We start from the raw sequence: 24,292 nt of genomic DNA, 5'->3' as shown, positions 1-24,292 counted from the left end.
TTTGTCAAGGTAACTGCTAACAAATGCACAACAGCAGAAATGATGCCATTTCACAGACTTTCTTAATTAGCATTTCTTTTTAATGCTCTGATAATATTCAAGTACTGATGTTCAAACTGATTTTTTCAGTTAAAGACCTAAATAAATGAATTGTTTTACTGCATTATTGTTTTCCGCATTTCAGAGCCATACTGTGGTGTGTGCTGTCATTTATGGAACTAATTCTAAAATTCAGTGATTGTTATGACCAATCACTGAACTGATATTAATTGTAGAGAATAACAGAATTGCCAAGGGTTTGTATCAGTATCATGCTGTCTTGCTCATGATGCCTTATTTAATTCTAGGCTAATACAATGATTAATTGCTTACCTATGAAAATTATGGACAACAATTTGTAATAACAGTAATTTTTAGACATGACTGTCATAGTGGCAAATCAAGATTTATCCTTGAGGAAAGTTTTATTCCTCTTGAAAAGCATAATTATGTTCCATGGAAGGCAGACTTGCATAAAAATGGATCAACAGATAGGGAGGACTGTTGTGATTTACACATGGTATTTGGTACATCAAGAAAAATCCAGCACTAACAATTTAAAAATCACCTGGTACCAAAGCCATTACAAAATCTAACTGGACCCCTCAAAACAGGTCAACATCACATATGCCTCAAATTTTTGAAATAAATATTTTTGATGTGAAAACTCACTTTTCTGTGATGTGCACATTCCTCCTTCAGAATCACCTTACTTCTCTGAGGACATGTTCCATACCGTTGAGAAAGAGATGTGTTATTTTATTTCCAGGCTCAGGGAAATGTGCTCATTTCTGGGGATCTGATCGTCAGGTCTGAGACCCTTCCGGATGGCACCAGTATACAAGGAGACAACTACATAACTGCTCAAACCCTCTTTAACAATGTTAAAATTCCCCACAAGAACAAGTACAATTCGAAGATCAACCAAAATAGAAAGGAAAATAGAAAGGAACTCCTGCCGTTCTGTTGAGGTCACCATGTGTGTCACAGTGACATTACTGTATTTTTCACCATAATACTCACATAATCCATTAAGCTGTACAGCATTCAAAAATCATATAGATGGGTCAAAAACAGCACAGAAGCATAACAGAAAGCAATCAACAGGTGTAACCCAAAAGCTTTTGGCTATACTCAAACTCTTCAGTTTGGTTGTGGGTGTAGGCTATTTCCCTAAAATCTAGAATCATGAATTTATAACCACAACCTTCAAGAGTAGAGAGGTGCAGACAAATTCAACCCTCACAACTACAGAGGAAATAAAAAGTTTTTAACTCTATTTGACAAACAAGCTTAATTTACAATTGAAAGTGGTGTAGGGGTAAAGCAAATCAAATCAATGTATGCAGCACAATGATCAGAAACAAAAGAACAGAGTTCTTCACTTAGGGGTATGGGGGTAGACAGGGATGCAGTTTATCTCTGGCTTTATTTAATATTTCCATCAACAAATTGAGAGGCATGAGATCCATCAAGAGTCCCTGCTGAAATGACCCATGACAGAGATTACATCGCTGCTCTATGCTAGGGGTGCAACGGATCACAAAACTCATGGTTTGGATCGCATCGTGGTTTTTGTGTCACGGATCAGATCATTTTTCGGATCAGCAAAAAAAAAAAACACAAAATATAGACAAATATAACTTTGCTTTCCATTTATTACTTAAAGAACTCGTAAAGCAAGGAACTTTTGCCCATGGTCTTAAATGAAAACAACATTTAAGATGTCCAATGTTTAAATAAAATCTTAAAATAAATATTCAATACTCAATTGTTAAATTAAAGTGCAATATGAGCGCTTGTTCTGCTGTTCCTCAGGTGTGTCCGAAATCACTCCCTATTTACTACATAGTGCACATACAGTATATATATTTTACACTTGATCATTGGACTTAACTGCCAGCTAGCTAGCTAACATAGGTTTCAATTAATTTGAACAGATGAAGGTGGGTGCTAGTTCTTTCATTAAGCTAGTGATAGCTAGATAGGTAGCAGTATTGTCTAGCTAGCAGGTTAATGTCAGTTGCAACTTGCTAGTCACTTAGCTAGCTAGCTGGCACAGTTAGACACAAAGATGTTCATATGAATGTTCGAATAAACGTGCAAACATAAACCTATATCCAGAAAATTATTAATTTATTGTATGACTGTGAATAATGAGTGAGTGAACGAGTGAGTGATTTCGGACGCAGCCTTCGTCTTTGCAACGCTTCTGCTAAGTAAGGTTGCTGGTTTTTAAAATGGCGCTTGTATCTTTTCACTTTTCATCTTTGAAACTCTGCATTGAGATTTAGGGAATTATCACTTTAAAAAGTAACAGTGGCAGTATTTCACACTATTATGGTTAAACTTTGCAATTAATCTGTGGTTCACATGCATGGCGAACCGTGGGGGGGGGATCCATACAGATCATGGATCAACTACAGTCAACTAGTAGTGGTCCGTTACACCACTACTGTATGCAGATGACATAGTTCTGCTGTCACACAGTGTGCAGGGGTAACAGCAGAGCCTGGGTCTGCTGGAGCAGTACTGCCATACCTGGGCCCTGATGGTAAAAACCAAAAAGATAAAAATTATCTTTAAAAATATTTCACTATTATTTAATGATTTGCCAAAAGTTTTCAATCGGCAAAACACACATAGACCGCTGCACATGCTACAATTGATTAGGTTTAAAAGTGAGACTCACACTCAGTATCTGGTCCCCCTTGCGCAGTTCTCCACTCAGGTCAGCCGGCCCCCCTGCCAGGATGAAGGAGATGAAGATGCCCTCTCCGTCCTCCCCCCCCACAATGTTGAAGCCCAAACCCGTGGAGCCTCGATGGATCAGAACTCTCCTGGGCTCCCTGAGCAGCAAAGTGCGAGAGGAGTGGGTCACTTCTTGTTCTGGGTTGACACTGCTTATGCTTTGGAAGGAAATGCTCTGTACGTCATGCCAATAGACCATTTGAACTGAATTAAGAGGAGTGAGGGCAAGGAGGGACAGGGTGGGAGAGAATAAGAAAAGGAAGTGATGACAGCAGACAGCAGAAAATCCAGATCTGCATTTAAAGAGAGATAAACTGAGGAAACCACAAGAACAGTGACAAAAATACCCTAATGGAAATTGAGAGGAATTAAAATGAGTAAAAGAAGAAACACAGGAGACATAGGGTGAAGGATAAAGAAAATCACATGGTAATGTTTTCCAGGAAAATGTGTTGATCTGTTGTGACCATAATGCCAGGACTGGGAAGAGCACATTGTCTGTACATTGTCAATGGCAGGTTATGAGGGGACTCCTTTGCTCCTCAGCACTGCAGACTATGCAATTGCAGACTTTTACCCAACCTCTGAGATCCTACCTTGTTAAACAACTAACATCCCTGTCAGATCACAGTCGAATTACATGCACATGCACAGTAAGCTGTACAGTTTAAGGAAATGGGCCAAAAACAGCATAAAGGAATACCAAAGCAACTGACAAACAAGAAATCCAATCACTCCCAGATTCCTTCCTGGTCAACACATATCCTCACAATAAAGGAGGAGTAAACCTGGCAGTAATTTCGCAATTCGAGAACCAAATTGCCATGCCAATAAAGCAGTTTGAGATGGATTGAAAAAAAAAAACTGAGAGAAAGAGAGGGGGGGGGGGGTGGGAGAGAGAGGTAGTGGCAGAGAGTGACAGGCAGAGAGACAGAAAGGCAGAGTACATAAGGAAAATACTAAAAACAAAGGAAAACAACCGACACATGCATGGCAGAATTAGGCCAGTTTACATTGAACCAGCTAACAGCTAACACTCATCAGTTTCAGAACAGCACTGCTAAGCAACCACAAATCTGAGTAACTCAAATTATAATACAAGCAGAAATATCATGTCTGGAACATCGACATACTGAAGCCAAACAGCACACAGAAACCAAAAGCCAAAATGAATTTAATTGCTATCTAACCCCTAAACAAGGATTGCACACCAGCAGAGTATCTCTTCACTGTCAGAGATACAAAGCAGACACAGACCTTGAACAAGTACTGACTCAGTGACCACACCCTAGCAATGAAAAATATACAAAAGTCATGGTTACCAAAAGACAAGCGAATATGTGATCACTGTGAGACAGGAGAGGTACAGACAGAGATGTACTTCCTATTACGGTGTGAAAAATATTCAAAAACAAGAAATACATTTCAACACACTCTCCCCAATTATCAATAATTCAAACTAATTAAAATAATTTGGGGTGTAAAAATACACTGAGCTCACAGTTCGATTAGATAAACAATCCTGGGTTCAGGTCTTGATACTATCATGATATTTTGAACTTTGAATGAAAACAAATTAGGACTGATTTGAACAGGATTCCTAGTTTATTCCTAAGGTATAAAATGTGCAAAACAAAGTTGTTGGTTTTTTTGGAAAACAATTTACTGTGAAATTGTAAACAAAATGTATTATATTAATTGCTTAACAGCTTTTAAAAGCAGATACCATTCAGATTGTGCTTTCCAATGCAAGCCAGTAAGTATGGTTTAAAATATGTTTATTGCACCCTCTACTGTTTAGACAATACAATTAAAGCCAAACAGTGCATTTTGGACCTACTCTGCAGATTAGTAGCAGAATTAGAGGAAACAGATTGTATCTGATATCACAAGCCATTTTCAGCTCCACGGTGCAGATCGTCACATTTGTGTATCACAAAGTACAATTTCATGATATTCCAGTACACCCCGATGAATAATGAAACACTGAATGTTGCTAAGGGAAGGACCAACAGCCCCACAGGCCTGACACAGCCTGAGAGACAGTAACCACCAATCATTATTAACTAATCTAAAATCAGTTTACTGATTATATGTTCACTGGCTCAGATTTGTGGCCATTATTTATTTACATTATTATTGGTTCATTTTGTGTTCTTCCTTTTGCATGTAACAAATGAATGCACACATATGTATGTGCAAGTATATGTGTATATCTGCTATTATATGGTTTGGTAATATTTACAAAAAAAGTTTCATATCAATAAAGTGAATATGAATTTCAATTTGAGAGGCACAGAGAGAGTGGGACAGAAAGAGAGGAAGAAAGAGTGAGCAGGGAGAGTGATGAGGGAGAGAAGCAGAGAGAGAAGCAGAGACAGATCCTGACCAAGTACAGGCTCAGTGACCACAACCGAGCAACCAAAAAGGCAGACACAAAAAGTCAAGCTTTCCAAAAGACAAGCAGATATGTATCACTGTGAGACACGAGAGGTAGAAATAGAGACGAACTTTCTCCTACACTATGAAAAACAATTAGAGAAATATTCTTTAAATATTCTGAAATATAGCTCCCACCATTTCAAATATGAAAAGAAGAAGAGAAATTACAAATTTGCCTGGAAGAGGGAAACACTGCATCTTTTGCTGCACAGTATGTACTGTATCTGAGTGTCACAGCCTGAGAGCTAATGGGCAAGCGGAATCTTTCACTTTAAAATGTAATGAGTAAAAGAAGCAGAGGGATGAGTGAGAAGGAGAGAAAGTGATCAGTGAGGGGCAGAGAAAAGCGATCAGTGAGAAGGCAGTGATGAGTGAGAGAGACATAGAGAGTGATGTTTGAGAGGCAGAGAGAATGATGAGTTAGAGGGCAGTACATATGATGAGTGCAACAGGGAGAGGGTGAAGAGCAAGAGGGCCAACAAAGAGATGAGTGAAATGAGCTGAGAGAGTGGTGACTGAGAGGCAGAGAGAGTGATGAGTGGGATTAGTGGACTGCTGAGAGGAGGAGCAGGGTGACAAGTAACAGCATGAAAAATAACCAATAGAGTTGGGGAACAGACAAGCAGAGCAGACAACCAAAGAGAGGGAACATCATGGGGAGCACAAGGTGTGACACACCTGGGGATATCTTCATCTCCCAATATGCCCTTGGAGATGGGCGAGTATCTGCGGGGGGAGGTGGGAGTGAGGGCTTGTGGGTAGTCTGAGGCCAGGTAGTTGGGGTGGCCCATCTCATTGTCCAGATGTGGAGAGTATGCTGTGGAGAGAAATAAGAGTTTTAATATGCACATATTTCCCTCTGAATAATTTGTGACTTAAAATTATCCTTAACATTATACTCAAACAGACAGACACACACACACACACACACACACTCAGGCAGGCAGACAGACACACATAGACACAGACTCACAGCTGGTGAGGTCCGGGGGGTTGTGGGTGTCAGGGGTGTACAAGCTGGTGGGCTTGGCCACTCTCAGGTACACCACCTCTGTCGTATTCTTTAACGCTGCAACTGCGTCCTCGTGCATCACGTCCTCTAGGGACACAGAGTTCACCTGGGAATGAAGGGATTATGCATATTCACAACCTGAAGGGCTTTACAGGCCAGTCAAATTAAAAACACTTCAGTCAATCCACTAATTCTAATGTGTGAAATAAGAGGAATCCTCTCATTTGGAATTCAGGTAAAATCTGAAAAACCACATACTCAGGGGAGTATTATATTTCGTGAAAATGACAAAATGCAGGCAAAAACCTTACCTAAATAGTATTTTATGCTCAAATGGTAATTAAAAAAAAGAATAAGGCAGTACACCTCCACATGTGGGATGTGCTACCAAGTTCTCTTCTGAGCTACCATTGGATCAATGACTTTTTGGGCTCAGCACTCCTCATGGAGTAAAACATGTCTATAGTGAAGCACATGCTTTTTCTAGCTCTGACAGTCTGTTATGCTGCCTTGCTCATGAGAAACACACGTTTTAAGTTCAGATATACTGCTTCATTCTGAAGGTAACCAATTCAAGATGTGAGCAAGGAAACTGCCTGTTTCGCAGGTAAGAAAACACACAATACATTTTAATTGAGTGTTTCTTTATTTTAAACTTTATTCTTTTAACCAGCTGACTGTATCAAAGTACAAACAAACACGGACTGCTAATATTAATATTAGGAGTAAGTAATACCATTCTTATGGGTAGAACCCTCAGTTTCTCTCAACTTATTTTCTTACATATAATGCAGTCCTCCAACGCCAAAAGGTTGCGACAGCGAAAATGCATTCACATCATTAAAACTGACCTTAAAATGGATTTTCCTCAAAGAACAAAACAATATATAAAATATATAATATGTTTTACATATTGTCATAATGTTTACATAATGTGCATAACGTTTTTATAACATGATGTTCATTGAATTTTGCAATATGGTCTGCATGCAACAGTGTGCAAATGAGGCCAAATGATTGCTTTTTAAGAAAGTCACAATTACCCACTAATTTTATTATCCCAATTGTTTAAACACTGATACTAATAATTGAGCGCCTACAGAAACACCTGGAGGATAACATTTGAAATACAGGTTTTAATATCTGCAGGTCACATGATCAGGAAAAACTAAGGGCTATGTAGTACTATAACATTAACTTTTGATTAAAACAGGAAAAAAATGTGAAAATGAGAATTTCAATCAATCACTCAAAGTAACTGGGGTTCAATTAAGAGGTCAGAAGCATTTGGGGTGTTGAGTAACCCTGGTGTGATGTAACTTGAAGCCTACAGTTTTCGTTTCACACACCAGAGGGCAGTGTTGCTGCATAGAAGAGGGCATGGAGGACTAGATTGACAGCTGTTCGGCATCACTCACACTTTCGGTCACCATTCCCATGAAGACGTCTGTGCTAATCATGTTTGCTTCAAGCAGGTGTGTTTGTGTGCTGGTCTGACGGTGTAGTTACTTTGCTTACACACTGATGTTGTGACTTCGGTCATTCATACAGCTGGATATGTACTGAAGCTGTTGCAACATTGATGGTGCCATCAGTTTTTGTAACTGTTCCATGTACTACTGTTAAACCTGTGGTGGAAATCCTAGGAATAAGCTAGAGAGAGTGGATGAAACAGCCAAGTTAGTGATGCAATTTTGGCTGTCAAGTTATCTTCGTAAGCCGTGACTGTGAGGTTTTGGGAGATGAACCTATTGTTTAATTTATAAATACATGCGTTTCTGTTATTTTAGAAACTTTAGCTACAGTGATGGTCTTGTAGTTGGGACTCATCAGTGAGCTATTGTCCCCATTCAACAGGCATATTGTATTCATGACACAGGCAACTACAGGGTTTGTGCCAGACAGACACCTTGAATGGATTGGCTTTATACTGTCCCAACAGAAGTTTGGTATCTGGCTAACCATGAGGGGTACTGTCTAACATCCACAGTGTCTCTTACACATATAGATACTTGCTGTCATGTAAACAAAGGATTACACAATCCCAATGTTGACCTGGTTGCTAGTGTGTTTGTGTGTGTGTGTATCTGTGTGTGTGTTTATCTGTGCTTGTGAGTGTGTGTGTGAGAGAGTATCTGTGTGTGTGTGTGTGTGTGTGTGTGTGTGTGTGTGTGTGCGTGTGTGTGTATATGTGTGTGTCTATGTTGTGTGTGTACAGACTCACAGCCAGTATTTTGTCTCCTATCTGAAGGCGCCCATCCTTGTGTGCAGCCCCTCCTTCGATAATCTTGGTAACATAGATGCTGTTGTCTCCAGGGACGTGCTGGTTACCAACCCCTCCAGCTATACTGAAACCCAGGCCTGACAGACAGAGAGGCAAAGTACACATCAGTACCACGGTAAAGATAGACTAGCAACACTACCATGGCTCACAGACACATCAGGGCTGCACTAAAGCTACTCCAGCAATGCCAGCACAACTCATATGCACATTAGTACCGTGGTAAAGCTCCTCGAGCAACGTTAACGTGGCTCACACACCCCCTCACACAACCCTCGCTCACCTTTGGGGCCCTTGATGAGTTTGATCTCAGTAACTTTCTCGGCTGCTGGTTTGCGTCGCAGCACGTAGAGCCGGACGATGGCTCCTGCCTCCTTCAGCGCCTCCACCGCCTGGCTGTGAGTGACCTCCCGTACGTCCACGTCATTCACAAACAGGATGCTGTCATTCACCCTGACGGATAGGTAGAGAGACACTCAAACAGGGCTCCTGGCTACTGGACGAATGCAAGCAGGTTAGACACACACACACGCACACACATACACACATGCGCACGAACAGAACCAGTCAAATGTTTGGACACACCTACTCACGGAAGGGTTTTTCTTTATTTTTACTATTCTCCCACATTTTAGAACAACAGTAAAGACATCAAATCTATGAAATAACGCAAATGGAATTATGCAGTGACCAAAAAGGTGTCAGACAAATAAAAAGTTATATTTTAGATTCGTCAAAGTTAAATTTGTTTTTCAAAATTTTTTTTTGGAAAGAAATTCATACATAGGCATCAACTTCACTATTTATGTTTGTCTAAGAAATAAATTTCAAGCATATTACCAAAAGTCCTTCAATCAGAATGTCTTTAAAGGCTGTTTCCCATTATCTTAATCAGGTGTGTCCAAACTTTTGACTAGGACTGTACATATACACAAACACACACATTCTCATTCTTTCTCACTCACACACACACACACACACACACACACACACACACACACACACACACACACACACACAACCACTTATGCACCTGCACTCAAACACACTCTTACCCACACACATATTGTATGTACAAGTACACACATACACACAAAGCCTATTTACACATGAATAGAGTAGCTCCATAGGGAGTTCACAGTTCTTTATATGAAGCTAACTTAAAGCAGTCAAATAAAAAACAAGAGCAAAATCAATGAGGAGGAGACCAGAGTCAGAGAGAGAGGACAGAGGGAGAGATAATAATCCTGATATTGCATGAAACAGCATCATGATAATTTCAACACTGAAACAAGAGGAGTAATCAATCCTGAAAACCTTGCTTTCAAATTAATATCAAAGCCCATAGAATACAAACTATCAAGAGTGTCATATCAGTTGTTTTTTTCATAATTATAACTGACATATGTAAATTTTTAATGTCTGGTTCACCAAACTGCTGAATGGAGCACCCCCTAATAATCCCATGTGTCCAACTAACATGTTGTGTACAATTATTAAAAGAGATTGATTCTCAAAAGCAGAGTAGCTCACACTGCTTTGAACTGTTTCATTCTGATTCTGACCATAATAATAAACCTGATTGACTTATCAGTGATTATCAGCCTTACAAGTGGAATTCATGTCAAGCACTTGCATTCTATCCTCTTCACAGCTCTGGTCAGGTCAGACATATTACTCTAAGGCTAGAAGTAAGTCTAAGACAAGGGGTCACACAGTGCATAGTCACAGTTTAAGCAAGCAGCTCTGTAGCTTTTTGTACAAGACCTAAGTAGAGCTGTGCTAGGCCTGAGCAGAACTGTGCTAGGCCTAAGTAGAGTGAGGGCTACACAAGGGAAAATCAGGTTCTTGTTTATGTTGTGTATATGCTCATTTTGGACAGCAGTGAAGAGCGTGTGCTGTACCTGAGTCTGCCATCTTGGGCTGCTGCACCTCCTGGGATGATCTTGGTGATGAAGATGCTTGGGTCATCCCCAATATGGGGGTTATCTGTCCCCCCCGCAATGCTGAACCCCAGGCCAGAGTTCCCCTGTACACACATAAGCACACACGAACACATGCACGCACGCATACAAGCACACACAGATATGGACACACATGAATACACATACACAAACACACACAAGCAGAAACATGTACACAAAATCACATACATATATATACACAGCAGAGACACAGAGAGGATCATGCTTGTTAAGCTGAGTTCACATGTTGCTGATATCACAGCGTCCAGTGTACCCTGCAGACTCAGTGATGGAAGTGTGTGACACTTAGGGGCACTTCACTTAGTCAGGCCTGAGACATCACACAGAGCTTCAGGTAGCCCCTCAGCTGTGGTGGAATGGACTGCATCTCTGAATGCGAAATGATAAGTCAAATACATCATTTACAAATGTAAATTATTACCATTAGCATGTGGTTTAGTGTTATTTTTTGTTTTTGAGGGCAGAGCTGGTGCATTTGTCATTTGTAAAACATATTTTATTCTGTGCACTGAGCACTACATATGCTAAATCAAAATGCATCCCAATAAACAAGCAAATGAATAAATAGCAGCAATAGTGATATTATTACAACTACTACCACTAATAATAATAATGGCAAAAATAAAACTGCATAAGGTAGATTGTGCCCCTCAGCACTGATTCAGGATCAGCTGTAATCCTAATTATTTGATCTATCCATAACATGGTTACCCAGTTTCCAGGTTAAAGCGTCACTGTGCAAGGTTTCAGCAGCACTGAGAGAGTATCTCTGCCTTGCTGGTAACTTATCTGCTGCAGACATCTGTGATTAACGTTTGAATAAGCAGTTTGGCCAACACCCAGTCTCACATGAATAAATATTCAGTGACATTAGTCAACACTCAGCAGAGATATACAATTCAAATGAGACCCTTCTTCTGTGTGCCATAAGTAGGTAGGGCACGATTGTGCTGTCACTTCAATTCCTGTCATTCTGCAGAAAAGTGAAGCCTTGCACTATCATGTCTTCTCACCAGAAGTGGAGCTTTCAAACTGTTCCCCTAAAAATAGCAAACCAGCTGCAGGCCTGCTTATGTAACACCTGAGTTCATTCTAAAAATATGTTAAGTGTATGAATGTTTAAACTTGAGCCATCATTTGGATATTTAATTTGGGCTGAAACTGAAATGCATTATAAGTTGTCTGAGGAAACATATTTTTATAAACAATATTCAATCCAAAATTAAAGTGCATGGAGTAGTTGGAGCCCCCAGCTGAACCCAAAGCTGAATTAAATAGAAAACATTTGGCCTCTTTCTAACAAACACAGGGGTTTTTCAAATGTACATTTCTACCTCCAGTTAGACATGGATGTTCATTGACGTTCCCCCACCATGTGGTCATCTACCAGGCAGGGATGTTTGATAGGCAGAAAGGGGGCTTGGCATGTAGGAATATTTTCTGTTAGGTATGGGTTCCAAGTGTGGTGCTGAGTATTAGGTATGTGTGGATATGTGTGTGTGTGTGTGTGTGTGTGTGTGTGTGTGTGTGTGTGTGTGTGTGTGTGTGTGCGTGCTTATTTTGTATTCACATAGTGGTTACATGAATATTAAAGTCTCACCCTTTCCAGCGTGATCTCCTCATATTCAACCTCTCCGTCAGTGCCATTCACCTGTGGGAGAGATCACAGCAGAGAGTGAGCAGGACAGACTGCGAGAGAGAGAGAGCAGGCCATGGAGAAGTGAGGCGATACGGCGCTAAACAGCAGAGAGACAGAAAAAGGAGGGAGAGACAACACCATTTTAACCCAAGGGTCACTGACTTTGTCTCCACTGGGTAGGTCTGGAGAGATGACACCTAATTCAGGAACACTGAAGCAGACACACACAGTACTAATCACACACACACACACACACACTAAATGCCTCCCTGGAGGTACAAATCCAGCAGTAGCTATGTACATATCACACTCAGCGGCCACAGTGAAACAGCCAGCAGACACTGTACACACACACACACACACACACACAAACCTTACCCCACTGTACTCCACAAACACATTCCACCTCACTATACAAACATACACACCTTAGTCGACTCCACTGTACAGAGATACACACACCTAACCCCACTCTACTCTACATATATAAACGGTCATCTTACTGAACTGAAATTAAATGGTGGTGTGGAGAAAGAGATGGAGTGAAGGAGAGAGACAGAGAGGGAGGTAGGAAGGGAAATGCATGAGATAGAGCAGAGCATGGGTCATGAGGGAGGTGAAAAAGAGGGGAATGAGGGATAGTCAGAAGGAAGGAGAAGAAAACATAAATAAGGATAAATGAGCACACAGAAAGGATGAGGGATCAAGGAAGAAAAGACAGAGACAAAGGACACACAAGGAGATAAATCAGGAGAAGTCCAGAGGAGAACAAGAGAAAAGAGAGATAGAAAAGAAAGACATAAAAGGGAGAGAGAGAAAGAGAGGTGGAAACATTGTAACAATGTAGGTAGATTGTTATAAACTCCAAAAAATACATTTCCTTGGAACATCTTGAATGATCCCTCCCCACATTTAAGGAATGGGATGCTGACGAGAAATGAAAAAGTCTTCTGGGAGAGGGAAATTTGGATTGTTTATAAGTATGGTGTCCCAACCTGCAAATGTGCTTCATCTATGTATGTGTATGTGTACTTACTTATATATATTTATATTTTTAATGTTTAGCTGTGTGTATATTTATATTTGGCTTTGGCAATACTGCACACATGTATGGTCATGCTAAAAAAGCTTAACTGATTTTGAATTTATAAAAGGGAGAGGAGAGAGAAAAGACAGAGAAACAGAAAAGGGAGAGAGAAAAGAGAAATAAAATCCTTACGTAGGGGGAGCCATCAAGTGTGTCAGTGTTAACAACCACAGGAGGGGAGTTTGCCTACAGAGAGAAACACAATAAAGAGTAAAAAAAATAGACAAAGTGAAGGAGGAGCGAGGAGGATTGGGTGAGGGAAGGCCAGGCCTGTGAAAGCCCTGATGCTCTACACCATAGCTGGTGTCTGTCACACCAACGACTTTACACACACAGCACATTCCATTCTCTAAGGATCTGCCTGGACATAAGCAGAGGCAAGACCACTCACCCAGGCACTCACTAACTTGCCTTCGAATCCACTCACTCATTCCCTAACCTAGTCACTCACTCTCTCACCCACTCACTCACCCCCTCACCCAGCCATTCACTTCTTGCCTCAGCCATCCATTCACTCCATAATCCAGTCATACACTCCCTCACCTAGTCATTTACTCACTCTCTCACCCAGCCATTCACTCCTTCATCCAGCCAATCACTCACTCCCTCAACCGGGCATTCACTCACTGTCTCATCCATCCATTCACTCCTTCATCTAGCCATTCACTCACTCCCTCACCCAGTTATTCATGACACAGAGAACACACAGGTCCTGTTTCACCCAGCCTGCTGCCCCCCCACCACCACCATCCTCTGTGGGCCGCCATGCCATGCAAAACCTGGTGATCACTCATACCTCACCAAACCTTCCAACAAAGAGCAGCACATAGGAGCAGAGCTGAGAAAGTTCCATTGCGCTGTATCTCAAACCAACAGTGCTGCTACCACATTCTATTGTGAATAACACTGAGGTTATTCTCTAATGAATTATTTATAACCTTGCACATTAAATCAGGTCTTCTTTTCATATTATCTGCACATTAGTGACAGTATATCCAGGTTACTGTTCTGCAAAGTATTTCTAGTGAGTTCCAAGCTGTCTCACCCCCTGGTCCTGATGCTTAATATATCTCTGTCTCTCTTCCACCTCTACATTTCCCTTAACCAAGACACACACACTCTCCTCTCTCCCTCCTTATCCCACTGTCCCTCTCACATGTTTTCTCTGCCATCCCTTCCTATCCCTCTCTTTCTCTCTTTCTCTCTCTCCCTCAAAAGCCATCTGGTCCTCACAGCATGAGCCCAACTGTTTCCAGACCATTTGCTTCCCTTGCTGCCTCGGTCCAAATTCAATACTAAACACTATATTGGCCTGCCCACTTGCAGTTTGACCCCGAAACCCATATCAGTTGACATGAGATTCACAGAATGTTCCTAACAATCTCTCTCTGACTGCCCCCCCCCCACCCCCCACTTCCTTTCTTTCTCCTTCTCCCTCCCTGTTTTAAATGCTTTGGGATTGTTTGAAAGTGTAAAAGTTGGGGGGAAATGGATGCCATGTGCTGGAGAAACCCCCAGTTTTAAAACCCATCTCTCATGTACTGTTTTGCCCTCATTTCATAAGGCAGGAGTCCCTAAAACTCATCATTCGATCTCTGGTGCAAAGTCTCTGGTGTTCAAAAGTGAAGATGAACCTCAGGAACTGACCAGAGGAACTGACCGTTCCTATCAGGTATCTTGAAGGGAATCAGTCTCCTCCCCCGCCCTTTCCAGACCGGGGTCCCACAAGGTTCCGTACTTGGCCCACTCCTTTTCTTCCTTTACACTAAATCACTTGGACAGGTAATCTCTGCCCACGGTCCTCCTTTCCTACCACTGCAACGCAGATGACACACAGTTGTTCTTCTCTTTCTCCCCTTCCGACTCTCAGGTCCAGCCATGCATTGCAGCCTGCCTAGTTGACATCGCCTCCTGGATGTCCGCTAACCATCTTAAGATCAATCTGGAGAAGACTGAGCTTCTCTTTTTTCCAGCAAAGAGCTCTCCAATGATCGATGCTCCGATCACCATTGAGGGTTTGGTAGTGGCCCCCTCCAGGTCAGCCAAAAACCTGGGCGTGACCCTGGACGACCACTTAACCTTCTCAAGCCACATCACGGCAGTCATCCGGTCCTGCAGATTCTCCCTCGACAAGGAGAGGATCAGGAGGATCCACCCTTTCCTTACCCAACAAGCAACCCAGCTCCTAGTTCAAGCACTAGTCATCTCCCGCTTTGACTATTGCAACGGCTTACTGGCTGGCTTACTGGCCTGCGCTATCAGGCTGCTTCAGCTGGTTCAGAATGCTGCTGCACCCCTGGTATTCAACCTCCCAAAACACTCTCATGTCACTCCGCTACTCACTGTACTTCACTGGCTTCCGGTAGCAGCCCGCATCCAGTTTAAGACACTTACCAGGCTTACCAGGCCACAAGAGGCTCTGCCCCATCCTACCTTCAGTCTCTGATCACTCCATACACTCCCACTAGATCTCTCCGCTCAACCACCTCTGGGCAGCTGGCGGTCCCCTCACTTTGGGAACCTGGCAGCCATTCCACTCAGCCACGCCTTTTTTCTGCTCTCGTTCCGCAGTGGTGGAATGACTCTCCTCACCCAATCAGAACTGCGGAATCACTCGGCATCTTCCGCAGGAGCCTGAAAACCCACCTTTTCATAATCTACCTGTCCCCTATTGTGTAACCTCTCTGTTAGGTTTCTATTAAAAAAAAATCTTCTGTATTAACCCTGTCTCTATGTTGCAGGCTTCCTGCAGATTTGTTTTATTGTTGCAGGATATACAGGAGCATGGTACTGTAAATAATTAATTTGCATTCCTACTGTGATCCTTTGAGGAAGTCAGCTAAACCTGATTGATGCACTAATTGTAAGTTGCTTTGGTTTAAAAGCATCTGCGAAATGCCAAATTGTAAATTGTAATTGTAACTTGCTGCCCACACCATCTGAGTGGTGAGGTGATTCAGACAGCTACAGAAATGTATTTCCCTGGAAGACATGGCTTTTCCGACATGGGTCTTTGAGATTCAGCTAGTGGCAGCCCCACAATATCAGTTTTCCAGCAATTATGATCAACCGACACCCAGCAACTGCTGATAGGAAGAGAGTCCCTCTCTTACATTGGATAGGTCTGAAAGGTCTCCAATTTAAAAATATTCATAAAAAATGTTCTTTTGGTATATATCCATAGCACATCCACACATAAACTACAATCACAATCACACACATCCACACATCATCTGCAGTCAAACACCCTCATGCTCACATTCACTGCAGCAGTATACAACACAGTGCATACGCACAATAGCTCTCTCTATGTGAAGTTCCCTCTAACATTAATAAAACTACTCACACTCCTCACGGCCTCATTTCAGGATGCTGCTTCAACTCACTCACTCACAGCCAGAGCAAGCATGCTAACACGTCTCTCCCCTCCACATATACAGGGCAGAACAGCATATCTGGAAACAAACCATGGAAATGGCTCAAACGATGACTTAATAAACACAATTGGCTTAATGAACACAGTTTACATGATTAGGACAATTGTTAAAATGCTCTCTGGGGTGCTTTTCTCTGGGACTTGTCTGTATGTCATCTCATCCTTTCCCTTAACCACCCCACCTCTCAGACTGACTGCCTAGCAATGACACCTGGTACAGTCTACATGTTCAAGCAGAATGAGAGTGACTGGTGTTCAGCTGGGAAACTCACTCCCATGAGCCCATCAAAACTCCTACAGAAGAAGCTCAGGACGACTCAAGCCTGTTTGGGAGGGGCTCCACAGATAATAAAATCACCCACTGTACTCCCATGTGCCAATGCAATATCACTGTATCAATGGTCAGGTAAGACCAAGAGTTTGCGGGGCCTTTTTGTCAATTTTAACACCATTCTGAGCCAACCCCCTCTACAAACACAAACACACACACACACACAAACACACACACACACACACACACACACACACACACACACACAGCCTCCTAACTGTGCTGGTGAAGGAGGGAAGAGGGAATGAGAGAGGACAGGAGGTAGGAGTGAGTTTTTCACCCAGATACACATCAGCATTGATGCTGGGTGACATCCACTACTTACAGAGAGACAACGTTTAGTGAGAATATTAAAGGAGGGCTTAGAAAGGGAAGGTACTAGAGCGAAGGAGAGGCTCATATCCACAGATGAGTACCCAAGTAGTGCTGCACTCAGTGTATCTACATGTTAGCATGCACATAAGGGGGTAAGCTGCAGTGTGGGACAGCTAACATGTCAAGAGGAAGGCTTGCATGTGACTGCATGTGTGTGTGGGTGTGTGAGATAGAGAGAAAGAGTAAGAGCATGTATGCATCTCTCCCTCTCTTAAGAATCACTCACTACTCAAATTAAATGCAAACTATAGAATTTGCCATACACTGGTGTGGCATGACTACAGGAGGAATCCATAACTACAGGAGCAACAATGGACTGATGACATCACAAAGCATAAATTTATTACAATAAATACATTAATAAGAAAATAAATAAAAGATAAATACATGTGCTCATTCTTCTCCTCCCCTTTCTGTGAAAAAACACATCTTCGCTCTCATCTATCTTACATTGACACACACTCACACTTTCACACACACCTACAGGCACATATGTCATGTATGACCACAAACACATACAATGAGTGCCTGAGGCTCATTATGATTCTAAGCGACATCAATCCCTGTAATACTGCTTTATCTCCTTGGTTGTATTTGTCAGTACCCACGATGCCTCAGAGGGCAACTCTGGCGTCTCTCTCCTGATTGGATGTGCATGTTTAATATTGGCACAAAATCTCCGCATTGAATCTGGTATATTGTTCTTAACAGAGGCCGCACAACAATAACACATCTATGCAGCAAAAGTGCATTTCAGTTGCAGCATTGAAAAGGAAAGAACTCACTTTCAGAGATGTCAAACCAGGCAATGCAGATGTCAGTTAATTTTCTCTGTGCCTCTCTCCCTTTTGGGCCCCCTGGTTATCCAAGCCCCTGCTGCTGATTCTCCAAGACTCTGCTTTAGGAATATACTCATTAGTGCCAGTGAAAGGGCCTGCTGCCAAGTCTCAGGGCAAACAGCAGACACAGGAAGAACCTGGGAATGATGTTCGCAAATCACAGCATGGCCAACATGTCAAAGCATACAGAGCCACAGTTTCTTCAAGCTGTGCTCATCTCTCTCTCTCTCATTCCTCTGGTTTGGTGACAGCATGGCATCCCCCTCTCCTGACCACTCGTTGCCATGAGTACTCCATAGCAACAGCTGCTGGGCCCTTCAGGGGAGACCGTTACCTAGGCAACCACGATTTCCACAGCCACTGTCTCAATCTCTTATCGCCTAGCACAGCATTACTGGCAAGGCAGGGAGTGGAGGCAGCGGCTGCCGTGAACTTCCCATCACCAAAAGCGTATTCCAATTTGATCCTTGTAGCCTTTCAGAGTAATAGTATTCTGTGTAATGATTCAGAGTATTTCTGAAAATTAAGGAGTCTGTGTGTAACAGGATTTTATGAATCAGCCTTTTGGGGAGGATCCTTATATGTCCAATTCCCCTGAGATCATTTTCTAAAACTGTGTTCACTTGTACTCTGTTCACTAATACGCTTGTGTGTCCACTCTACACACACACACACACACACACACACACACACACCTTACCCCACTGATTTAGCTTTTTCAGTTTTCAAACAAATGTCCATGCATTCTGTATGCATATTTAGAAAAACAAATGACTAAGTGCATTGAGATGAAAAAAACTGTAATTATGGGATAAATCACTCCCACATTTTAATCACAACAAACAATGTAACACAATGTAACTATTACATTTACCGAGAAAACAGACTTCATCACTAATCCGATCATAACGTGGCTGTAAATTTAAAAAGTTATTGCTCCAGACTGTGTGCTTGGAATACGGTATTAACTTCAACAAGAAGAGTTTCAGTGACCTCACTGTTCAACTGGGAAGAGCAACAGCATTGACAAGTGCTAAATGTGCCCATATTCTCTCTCACTCTTTCGCTCTCTCTCACATACACACACACACACACACACACACACACACACACACACACATATGTATACACAGACTCTCTCTCACACATAAATACAGCTTGGAGTCCTCAGATACACAATGCAGCTTAATGGTTCTTGCTGTGTGGAAACCAACATTTGTTACAGAACAAGCCAAAATTACACTTCTACTCAGAAATGTCAACATGAGGAAAAAGCCTGAGATTATTTACCCAGAATACCTAAAGTGTTAAGGTTAGACTGAAAGTTTTAGGCTTAAACTGAAAACCCTACGGTTAGGCTGAAAGCATTAGGGTTAGGTTATAAGTGCTAGGGTTAAGGTGAAAATGTTAGGGTTAGGCAGAAAGCTTTAGGGTTAGTTTGGGACTGAGAGGATCATTTGGAATAGGTTGTAGAGATGTAGAGTGAGAAAAGGGTAATGACATTCAGCCTGTCCTCTCACCCCCCTAACCTTCTATCTCTACTGTTCCTCCAGGTTCCTTTACTTTCCATACTTTCCATCCCTTTCTCACTCTCTTCACCCTACCTCTTATCATCTCATCCTCTCTTGTTCTCTCTCTCACTGTCTCCATCCCTCTTTTCCAGTTTTCTTTCCTTTCTTCAGCCTGCTTTATGGATAGTCATTCAAACAATAATTTTTCCTTGTTCACCATCAACCCCTCCCCTCCTTTGCCAAAGGGGAGACTCATTAGTGATGCAGTTTGTTAGATCATTTGTCAGTATCTGGGATGAGGAAAGAGCTGGAGAGACAAGGCCTCTAAAATTAGCTGCTGGCTATCAGACATGTCAGCGCAGACAGATACCATGTGTACTTGTAAATGTCCTGACATCTTTTCAAGCCACTTTCCCTTTTTGAACCCGGCTCTATAAACAGCAGCTCCTCAGAGGACCTGAGAGAGGCTTTCATCTGCATGCACTGTCCTGACCACAGACAGCTCGGCCGAAAGGCCCTGTCCCACACCCAGACCCAGGGATTCTTCCCAACTTCCCTCCAGTTACAGAATAACAGACATCTTTCATACTTAATGTTGTTTTATTTATTCCCCTGACTAAACTGGAACAAAAGAGATGCTATAAAATAAAACAGATGCACATGTAGGGTTATGTGTAGATTTTTTTTAGAGAGAGACAAAGGGAGAGAGAGAAAAAGAGACAGTGATTTGAGTTTTAACCCGACTTTACTGGTGGGGTTATTTTACATTACATTTTACATCATGTCTTGTTGCATCAGAAATGCAACAAGACATTAAAAAAAAACCTCTATACCCTCTTACCCTCTACACCCTATCAGAACACACATCCCACTCTAGACGATACCCAATCAGAAAATAAAGCCTGTCCTCTACACCCCATCCAAGCAGAAACCCCACCCTCTATACCCAATCAGAGCAGAAACCCCACCCTCTACAAACCCTCAGAACAGAAACCCACCCTCTATACCTGATCAAAACAGAAACCCCACCCTCTACAAACCATCAGAGCAGAAACCCCACCCTCTATACCCGATCAGAGCAGAAACTCCACCCTCTATACCCCATCAGAGCAGAAACTTCACCCTCTATACCCCATCAGAGCAGAAACTCCACCCTCATTAAACCATCAGAACAGAAACCCCACCCTCTATACCCAATCAGAACAGAAACATTTTTAAATGACAGAATAACTTTAAATCATGCATAAAGAATCAAACTAGGCATTTAACTATTGAAAAGAGCATGAACACTCATTTGATATACAGTGATTCAAACACCACCATCAGTCAGCTTCAATTCCAGTTAAAGCAAACCAAACTATAAAACACCTTAAACACACTTATCTGGAAAACTGAGAAACACACACTATAAAAACAAAATAAAATGGAATGCTACCAGGCCCTAAAAAGAGATTATCCTTGCAGAATATCTGACCATGGTCAAAAATGCAAAATAAAGGCAGGCCCTGGCCAAATGTCACCCGAATGATCACATACTGGCCGTTGAAAAGGGAAGTCAAGTCTGGCCAGCCAGGGAGGACAGGTTCTATGAGCACTGCAATACAAGAGAGGTTAAGACAGAGATCCACTTTCTTTTAAAATGTAATAAATACTTGCAGGTAAGGGAAGTCATCAGTAAAAATCATTAATAATAAAAACTTCCCTCCACCATTTCCAAAGATGGGTGCCACTGAGAAAATCCCAGTGCCCTATGTGGTAGGAATTAAGAATTAGTTAATGAATGTTATCAAATAGTCTGCCCTCAAAGCGAGCACCTTAATCACTGAGCTATTTAGGAGCAAGTTTAATCACATTTACTGTTAAGTGTTATCAGTTACATATCAGTGTTTTTTATCTGGTACATCAGTATTTATGTATATTTATGTATTTTGTATCCTACATTAAATAATCCTGTGTACAATGTACTATATATAGGTTTCTACTCCACACAGATATGCGTGGGCAACACTGCTTTAGTTTGTTTCTGCCAGTGAAGCTCCACTGCATTGAGTCGAACTGAAAGTGAGACCATGCCAATATTGGTTTCTGCCTTTGTGTATAAGGGCCCTGCTGCATTCAGTGAGTGCAGCTGCGCTCCTGTTTGTCCACTTGCAAGCTGAGGTACACATGCGCATTCTAGCGCGGGAGAGCAGTGCTTCACATGCAGCTATGTCTCTCTCTGTGCTCGGCTCCACTGCCACCAGCAGCACAGCACAGCTCAACGACTCCTCTCCTCTCTGAGTTAATTAAAGCAATTTCCTCTCCCTGACAGCCCTCGAAACACAGCCCTGCCCCCTGCAGGTTGGGTGCCTGACCACCAGATGCCAGTACACACCCTGTGCACTTGAACAGAGAAGACTGACGGATCTCTGAGCACAGCCGGTGAGGCCTGCATGAGGCGGTAGGTCCCTCCCTGCACCCTTCCACCTGCGAAATCTCGGCTGGCTGCCAACGGTTTGTGCTTCCAACTCCAGGGCCAGTTGCATTCTGAGTGGTTCACTGAGCTGGGATGCAGAGGCTGGGTCATGTGGCTGAGCCCTCGACAGGGAAGACAATGCCAATTAGAGAGGCCCTCATTCCCAGTGTTTGGCAGGACACTCAAGTGTTTTTTCTGCCTTCTAACCACTGATCCAGATTCAGCTTGCTTAAAGCCCAGCTCTGACCCGAACAATTACCTCCAAACTGACCTTTGGTCAGTGCCTGGTTGCCATATTTAATCTAGAAACAGGTGATGCATCACATTGTGGGGAACTCTTGATCCCACACAGGAGTGCAACTGAAAACACAGACTAGTCTATGCAGTAGGCTAGGAGTTTTCAACCAGGTGCCGAGGGACAACCGTGAGAGAAGTCAAGAGTGACATGCAATAATGAAAAGCCAGTTAAATATTGCAACACAGCCAACTTTCCAGTGTTTTATTACAAATAAAATGTATTAGTCTCCAACCCACCATTTACCATGATCCTTAACTGAAGCCATTTTATACATAGATAGCTGTACTCCCATGAGAGATGCCTACTGTAAGAGTCATTCAATGTTGTTGTTTTTGAGAAAACATGACCACTCTTTATTCTGCATCTGATGTCATCGGGATGCAGTAATTGTAAGACTGTTCCAGCGCACTTCAAGCGCCAACCAAACAGCCGGACCCTGCACCATACCTTGACATATGTTGTCCTGCAGGCTGTAAAAACAGGAGAGTAAAAATAACCACACATTTCTGCTTCACTCCGAAGAGTTTAAATGTGTAAATGTTTAAAATGTCCAATCCCAGATGTGTCACCATGATCCTTGAAATATGAATATGAAGCTGATTAAAATTCTGCTGATTACACGGCTTTTATGAGCACCACTTAGAAGTGGCGTGAAGAGACTCGGGGGGGGGGGGGGGTTTCCACAGTGTGGTGATTGGGTCCTCCATGTGTTCCTTAAGGAAGAGTAATCAATGGGGTCTCTCTCTTTTCTCTCCCCCACTCTCTCCCTGTGTTGCCTTCACTTCCAATATCTCCAGCAGTAGTTCACCACATTAGTAAGTCCTACCTTCCCTTCCAACACCTCCAGCATTGCAGTACGGCACATTGGTCAGTTTTACCTTCATGTCCAACTCTCAGCCAGTCAAACCTCTAGGAGTGCTAGTCTCAATCTCCCTCTCTTCCCATCAGTCCCCTCTACATCCCTCCTTGGCCTTTAAGCCACCTCTCCATCTCTTGCAGGCTAGGGCTGTGCGATATGACGATATATATCGTGTGACGATAGAAAAACTTCTATCGTTTCATATTATGCTCTATCATTTATTTCGTTGCGCTGCAAATCACACACTTCATGGCAATATTTTTCGTCATTTGGACGATGGTTCGTGTTCTTCCACACGGCACAGATGCAGGCAGGAAATTTGCATGAAGGCAACACAAAAAAACATGGAGGAGACTGAATGTGACAGAACTATAGTTGGAAAGTGTTTTCTATTTACCTTTTTATATTTTATACATTAATATTTTATATTCTGTTATATGCTTAACCCTTTCGCACGTAACTTATTTTTATGCTATGTAGTGCGTTACATGGTTCATTATGTTTTCATTAGCGTTATTAAGCTTCTCATAGTTTTCAGTTAGCATTTGCTATATGTTTAACGTTAAATCGCTGTTTCCTCAAAGCTAAAATTAGCAAGAATTTTTAATCGCACCGGTTTTAGCATACACACTAAACGGCAAATCACACCGGTGTGACCGTATGCACGAAAGGGTTACGCCTCGTTTCCACCCACTTTTGTTTGGTGTTGGTAATTCTGTATAATATATGCACTATTCCCTCTAGTGTTCAACACAAGGAAAAGGAGATGGATCAAAACGTAACTCTCACTCGTGTCGGTCATTCCATTCATCATGGAATGAATGCAATGGTGAAGCAACCTCTATTTATATGTCAAATGAGCGGCAACATAATGGAGGGAAATCATAGCGGTAGAATGGGAAGGAGATAAGGTTTTAATATCAAAGTGATAAAGATGATCTGTATTTCTTAA

The 24,292-nt window shown here is 42.2% G+C and overlaps 1 protein-coding gene across 8 annotated transcripts in view; it reads right to left on the bottom strand.

Annotated features, from left to right (window-relative positions):
• LOC118791641 (disks large homolog 4-like) overlaps window positions 1-24,292 on the bottom strand; it is a 117,169-nt gene that overhangs the window by 17,973 nt on the left and 74,904 nt on the right. For 4 of the 8 annotated variants that reach the window (XM_036549081.1, XM_036549079.1, XM_036549082.1 and 1 more), the window contains 8 exons: window positions 13,369-13,422; window positions 12,111-12,161; window positions 10,430-10,554; window positions 8,809-8,978; window positions 8,469-8,605; window positions 6,206-6,350; window positions 5,911-6,049; window positions 2,732-2,888 (listed from right to left, as the gene is read on the bottom strand). In XM_036549081.1, coding sequence (XP_036404974.1) covers window positions 2,732-2,888; window positions 5,911-6,049; window positions 6,206-6,350; window positions 8,469-8,605; window positions 8,809-8,978; window positions 10,430-10,554; window positions 12,111-12,161; window positions 13,369-13,422 — 978 coding nt within the window. The remainder of the gene's footprint in view (window positions 1-2,731; window positions 2,889-5,910; window positions 6,050-6,205; window positions 6,351-8,468; window positions 8,606-8,808; window positions 8,979-10,429; window positions 10,555-12,110; window positions 12,162-13,368; window positions 13,423-24,292) is intronic. The other 4 variants (XM_036549083.1, XM_036549086.1, XM_036549085.1 and 1 more) reach the window with 1 other exon arrangement.

The sequence above is a fragment of the Megalops cyprinoides genome, chromosome 16, assembly GCF_013368585.1.
Source record: "Megalops cyprinoides isolate fMegCyp1 chromosome 16, fMegCyp1.pri, whole genome shotgun sequence".
Taxonomy (NCBI): Eukaryota; Metazoa; Chordata; class Actinopteri; order Elopiformes; family Megalopidae; genus Megalops; species Megalops cyprinoides.
The sequence above is the reverse complement of the archived record's forward strand: the minus strand, read 5'-3'. Positions and strand labels throughout refer to the sequence as shown.